We start from the raw sequence: 7,276 nt of genomic DNA, 5'->3' as shown, positions 1-7,276 counted from the left end.
AAGACAACTTCAGCCTTGTACATTTTGTAGCTTTCTTGTACTTAATGTTCATTCACAGTGGTTACTTTATAAATGACTGTCACAGTGGTTACCTTATAAATGACTGTCACAGTGGTTACCATATAAATGACAATCACAGTGGTTACCTTATAAATGACAGTCACAGTGGTTATCTTATAAATGACAGTCACAGTGATTACCTTATAAATGACAGTCAGAGTGATTACCTTATAAATGACAGTCAAAGTGGTTAACTTTATAAATGACAGTCACAGTGATTACCATATAAATGACAGTCACAGTGGTTACCTTATAAATGACAGTCACAGTGGTTACCATATAAATGACAGTCACAGTGGTTACCTTATAAATGACAGTCACAGGGGTTACCTTATAAATGCAATCACAGTGGTTACCTTATAAATGACAGTCACAGTGATTACCTTATAAATGACACTCACTTTGGTTACCTTATAAATGACAGTCACAGTGATTACCTTATAAATTGATTACCTTATAAATGACAGTCACAGGGGTTACCATATAAATGACAGTCATAGTGGTTACCTTATAAATGACAGTCACAGGGGTTACCATATAAATGAAAGTCACAGTGGTTACCTTATGTGACGAACCAGGGTTATCCAACCCTGTGCCAGTCACTTATTTGGCACAGAAAGGGTTATCAGACCACTTCTACTCTCACTAATATATCGCAATCTAGTCACACCAGGACAGCTTGTGATTTAGTTCCGTGGGTGTAAGGGTTAACAACACTCCCTAGTCTGTACAAGACGTAAAAGAAATGCCCAAAACTCCCCTTTAATGCCACCCACACTAAACTAATAACCATATAGCTCCAAAACTGCCACAACTTAAAATTTATTAAAGGGAAAATCCTAAGGCAAAACCCAGACTTACACATTAACTCTCTGAGTACAATTTAGCAGAAAATAACCTAAATTATACAGTTCTAATATTCCAGTCTCTTCAGTAATGTGGCTCAATAATTAGACAAAGGCCAAGGCTTAATAAATTAATTATTTATTATGCCATAAAATATTATGCACAATGCATTATTAATAAAAAGTTGCTACAAATAAAATTACACATTAGCAAACAGGTTAAAATAAAAAAGGAGAAAAACAGATTGAATACTTTACTAGTATCAAGATCTGTGCCAGGAGCTGGCATGAAAGCAATGGTCCTTACCCTGTAGAACAGCTCCCCTTGTAAGAATGACCAATTTCAGTGTTAAAACACAAGACCCTTATACCTTTTTCCCATAGATCAGGTTGCCTGCCCACACCCTCCTGGGCGGGCTAAGAAACCTCCCTGTCTTTAAACACATATATGCATTAGACCAATGTCCTTTTATTGACCTCATCAGGATATGGGGGAGAAGCACTGTTATATCTCTGGAGCTGACAGATTGACTCAATACATACACAATAACATTTGGAAGAAGGGTTTTAGAAACTATTTATGAGGGGTTCTGGCACATCAAAGAAAACACAAACCCAGTACACAGCTATTTTTAAAAAACAAACAACTGTTTTTAGTTCACAAACTAAACAGAATTAACCCCTTAGCATCTAAATCCTGAGATATTCGTGACACCTTATAAATGACAGTCACAGGGGTTACCATATAAATGACAGTCAGAGGGGTTACCTTATAAGTGACAGTCACAGTGGTTACCTTATAAATGACAGTCACAGGGGTTACCTTATAAATGACAGTCACAGGAGTTACCATATAAATGTCAGTTACAGGGGTTACCTTATAAGTGACAGTTACAGTGGTTACCTTATAAGTGACAGTCACAGTGGTTACCTTAGAAACGACAGTCACAGTGGTTACCTTTAGAAATGACAGTCACAGTGGTTACCTTATAAATGACAGTCACAGTGGTTACCTTATAAGTGACAGTTACAGTGGTTACTTTATAAATGACAGTCACAGTGGTTACCTTAGAAATGACAGTCACAGTGGTTACCTTATAAATTACAGTCACAGTGGTTACCTTATAAATGACAGTCACAGCGGTTACTTTATAAATGACAGTCACAGTGGTTACCTTTATAAATGACAGTCACAGTGGTTACCTTATAAGTGACAGTCACAGTGGTTACAATATAAATGACAGACACAGCGGTTACTTTATAAATGACAGTCACAGTGGTTACCTTTATAAATGACAGTCACAGTGATTACCTTATAAATGACAGTCACAGTAATTACCTTATAAATGGCAGTCACAGTGGTTACCTTTATAAATGACAGTCACAGCGGTTACCTTATAAATGACAGTCACAGCGGTTACTTTATAAATGACAGTCACAGTGGTTACCTTTATAAATGACAGTTACAGTGGTTACCTTATAAGTGACAGTTACAGTGGTTACCTTATAAGTGACAGTCACAGTGGTTACCTTATAAATGACAGTCACAGGGGTTACCTTATAAATGACAGTCACAGTGATTACCTTATAAATGACAGTCACAGTGGTTACCTTTATAAATGACAGTCACAGTGATTAACATATAAATGACAGTCACAGGGGTTACCTTATAAATGACAATCACAGTGGTTACCTTATAAATGACTGTCACAGTGGTTACTTTATAAATGACAGTCACAGTGATTACCTTATAAATGACAATCACAGTGGTTACCTTATAAATGACTGTCACAGTGGTTACTTTATAAATGACAGTCACATTGGTTACCTTATAAATGACAGTCACAGTGGTTACTTTATAAATGACAGTCACAGTGCTTACCTTATAAATGACAGTCACAGTGGTTACCTTATAAATGACAGTCACAGTGATTACCTTATAAATGACAGTCACATTGGTTACTTTATAAATGACAGTTACAGTGATTACCTTATAAATTACAGTCACATTGGTTACTTTATAAATGACAGTTACAGTGATTACCTTATAAATAACAATCACAGTAATTACCTTATAAGTGACAATCACAGGGGTTATCTTAGAAATGACAGTCACAGGGGTTACCTTATAAATAACAATCACAGTGATTACCTTATAAGTGACAATCACAGGGGTTACTTTATAAATGACTGTCACAGTGGTTACCTTATAAATGACAGTCACAGTAGTTACCTTATAAATGAAAATCAGCATAAACCGCAAGAAAACTGCAAAATGTTTTTGTTTTCAGAATGATTGTCGATAGGTTGTTTGTTACATTAAAGTTGATTTAAAAACAAAAAGCAAAGAAAAAAAAAAGCTTTGAGTGGAGGTCACATGTTTCCTGTCTAGAGTGGAGCTGAGCTCAAAGTAGTCTATCTGCAGACTGGAGCTCCACTCTAGACAGGAAACATGTGACCTCCACTGTAAAAAAAAATTTCAATAAAACTTTAATGTATCAAACAACCAATAGGCACAATCATTCAGAAAACGTTTTTTTTTTTAATAAACTTTATGCACAATCATTCTGAAAACTTTTTTTTTTTTTTAAATAAACTTTAATGTATCAAACAACCAATAGGCACAATTCGGAAAATGAAATTGCTTTCTTTTGGTTTATGGTGAGTGACATTTATAAGATTAAGGCAAAGTATAAGCAAATGTAATGATTATTCTAAGTTATAAATAGATCATGTCAGGAAATCACAGGAGTAATTCTTTAGTTTTCATGTATTATCTACTGTTTTAAATTAACAATATTGAACTATTTAAAGCTCCACTCTACACAACAAAAATGTAACATCCACAACCTCCACGGAGTTCTCTTCAAACAAGAAGAAGTTCTGCTGCTTTCTTTTTTTTTTACCGTTTTTAACCCCTTAGTGACCTGACTGTTGTACCAATTTTTTAGCGTTAGCGACCAAGGCTGTTTTTACATTGCTGCGGTGTTTGCGTTTAGCTGCAATTTTCCTCTTACGCCTTTACTGTACCCACACATATTATATACCGTTTTTCTCGCCATAAGATTTATTTTCTACAGATACCATTCTTTTCATCATATCATATAATTTTTACTAAATATTTTTATAAATTATGATTAAAAATTTAAAAAACCACACTTTTTTTTTTACTTTTACCCCCAAAATCTGTTACGCATCTACAACCCCCAAGAAAACAACATGGCTAAACAGTTTCTTCATTTTGTCCTGAGTTTTGAAATACCCAATTTTCAATTTTACGATTAACCTTTTTCTCCTTCAGTGACCTTTTAACACCAACCCTACCCCTAGATCTAACCCTCCCCCTAGATCTAACCCTACATAACTATTTATTTTTATTATTTTTACTATTTATTTTTTTTCATCTGTTACAACTGCGGTCCTTAAGGACATAAAGGGATAGTAAATTCAAAATTTAACTTGCGTGATTCAGATAGAACATGTCATTTTAAGACACTTAGAAATGCACATCTATTTTTAAATGTGCTTTGTTCTCTTGTTATCCCTTGCTGAAAGAGAATACACACATATTCAACACTAGTGGGAGCTAGCTGCTGATTTTTGCCCGCACACATTTGTCTTTTGCGATTGGATGACTATGGCTCCGTTCGGGCAGCGCTCCAAGCGAACTGGGACTCGCTTGTAGCGTTTTCCTCACATTTGCAAATGAGATACCTGGCGTTTTTTGAGTACTCTGATGACGTAAGTCCCAGCACTTCCATCGTGCTGGAAAAGCTGTCACTTTTCAGAGCAAGCTCAGACGCTTGGCAACATGGCAGCCTCCACACACGTTTTGCTGTGGAGGCTGCCATGTTTTATAAGCAGCAGAGGAGGGATGGGTGAGGCTGATAAGTCTGACAGCAGCATTTAGTACAGGGCAAATTGGAGATAGGTTAAGTAACCTATCTCCACTTTGCCCTGTACTAAATGCTGCTGTCATACTTATCCAGTGTTATGCTGATAATTGTTTCCCCAGTGTCTCTGGTTTCCCCTGCCTCTCGGCAAACATCGGAACTCTGACCCACCTCCATTCAGCTGCTCTCAGCTCAGCACCCGTACTATTATTAGCTTAATGTGGCAGGATAAGCTACAGGGGTTGAGCTGAGAACAGCTGAAAGAAGGTGGGTCAGAGTTCCAATGTTTGCCGAGAGGCAGGGGAAACCATTCTCGAACAACGGTGTTGTGTAAACAGCTTAAATAAAAATAATCCTCCACTAATAAAGAGAGACACAATTTAAACATTTTTACAGTCAGCTACAAGGGAGCTTATTTAAAAATGTTCGCATGCGCAAAGTCCATTATTGTGCAGCAGATCCCTTTGCGCATGCGATCATTTTCTCTAAATTCCCTTGCTTGTGATGTCACCTAGCGCCACGTCATCGCTGGAAGTGAAGCGCCTTCACTAGCTCCTGAGCACTGCCCGAACGCGGCATATATGTGTTCATCTTGCTGCCAGTAGTGCAATGTTGTTCCTTCAGCAAAGGATAACAAGAGAACGAAACAGATTTTATAATGGAAGTAAATTGGAAACTGCATGTTCTTTCTGATTTATAAAAGTTTGTTTTTGACTTGAGTGTCCCTTAAATGATTTTTTATTTATTATGAAAATAACAGTTTTGATTCTGATTATGACTAAGTTTCCTCCCATGTGCTTGACACAGGAGCCAGCAATCATTAAAGATCTACACATTGCTATACAATGGGTTGTCAAGAATGAGGCACTGTTCTGTGGGTGCATAACCATGCCAAGTTATGTGTCAATGAATAAAGATGACCGCCAGAAGACCATAGATAACGTGATGCAAAGAGAAGAACCAGAAGCAAGGGAGCCATTCCTCTTTGTATTTCAGCACAGAGAAGATATGGAGTTGTTTTTGCAGGCATGTCTTGACCAACAGGGCCTCCAAGTTAATGCCATGTTCAACAAATGACTGATGGACAAGGGGTGGTGGTGTGTTTCTGTTTAAATTATTGATAATAATAAAAAAAATAAGATAATTAACACCATTTCTGAGTCAGTGCTTTAATAACACACTACCACAAGTATGAAGGTACAGGATAATTATAGGTAACAGTATATATAACATAATTTATGTAAGAACTTACCTGATAAATTCATTTCTTTCATATTAGCAAGAGTCCATGAGCTAGTGACGTATGGGATATACATTCCTACCAGGAAGGGCAAAGTTTCCCAAACCTCAAAATGCCTATAAATACACCCCTCACCACACCCACAAATCAGTTTAACGCATAGCCAAGAAGTGGGGTGATAAGACAAAAGTGCGAAAGCATAAAAAATAAGGAATTGGAATAATTGTGCTTTATACAAAAAAATCATAACCACCACAAAAAGGGTGGGCCTCATGGACTCTTGCTAATATGAAAGAAATGAATTTATCAGGTAAGTTCTTACATAAATTATGTTTTCTTTCATGTAATTAGCAAGAGTCCATGAGCTAGTGACGTATGGGATAATGACTACCCAAGATGTGGATCTTCCACGCAAGAGTCACTAGAGAGGGAGGGATAAAATAAAGACAGCCAATTCCGCTGAAAAATAATCCACACCCAAAATAAAGTTTAAATCTTATAATGAAAAAAACTGAAATTATAAGCAGAAGAATCAAACTGAAACAGCTGCCTGAAGTACTTTTCTACCAAAAACTGCTTCAGAAGAAGAAAACACATCAAAATGGTAGAATTTAGTAAAAGTATGCAAAGAAGACCAAGTTGCTGCTTTGCAAATCTGATCAACCGAAGCTTCATTCCTAAATGCCCAGGAAGTAGACACTGACCTAGTAGAATGAGCTGTAATCCTTTGAGGCGGAGTTTTACCTGACTCGACATAAGCATGATGAATTAAAGATTTCAACCAAGATGCCAAAGAAATGGCAGAGGCCTTCTGACCTTTCCTAGAACCGGAAAAGATAACAAATAGACTAGAAGTCTTTCGGAAATTCTTAGTAGCTTCAACATAATATTTCAAAGCTCTAACTACATCCAAAGAATGCAATGATCTCTCCTTAGAATTCTTAGGATTAGGACACAATGAAGGAACCACAATTTCTCTACTAATGTTGTTGGAATTCACAACCTTAGGTAAAAATTTAAAAGAGGTTCGCAACACCGCCTTATCCTGATGAAAAATCAGAAAAGGAGACTCACAAGAAAGAGCAGATAATTCAGAAACTCTTCTAGCAGAAGAGATGGCCAAAAGAAACAAAACTTTCCAAGAAAGTAATTTAATGTCCAATGAATGCATAGGTTCAAACGGAGGAGCTTGAAGAGCCCCCAGAACCAAATTCAAACTCCAATGAGGAGAAATTGAC

At 36.7% G+C, this 7,276-nt stretch overlaps 1 protein-coding gene across 1 annotated transcript; it reads left to right on the top strand.

The window, feature by feature from the left end:
• Positions 1-3,525: 3,525 nt before the first annotated feature.
• LOC128659840 (structural maintenance of chromosomes protein 5-like) lies at positions 3,526-5,951 on the top strand. Its single transcript, XM_053713415.1, has 2 exons — positions 3,526-3,566; positions 5,606-5,951. The coding sequence occupies exons 1-2, from the start codon at positions 3,564-3,566 to the stop codon at positions 5,873-5,875; spliced, it is 273 nt and encodes a 90-aa protein (XP_053569390.1). The 5' UTR covers positions 3,526-3,563; the 3' UTR covers positions 5,876-5,951.
• The last annotated feature ends 1,325 nt before the right edge of the window (positions 5,952-7,276 follow it).

Source organism: Bombina bombina, chromosome 5 (assembly GCF_027579735.1).
Source record: "Bombina bombina isolate aBomBom1 chromosome 5, aBomBom1.pri, whole genome shotgun sequence".
Lineage (NCBI taxonomy): Eukaryota > Metazoa > Chordata > Amphibia > Anura > Bombinatoridae > Bombina > Bombina bombina.
Note: the sequence above shows the minus strand (reverse complement) of the source record. Positions and strands in the feature narration are given on the sequence as shown.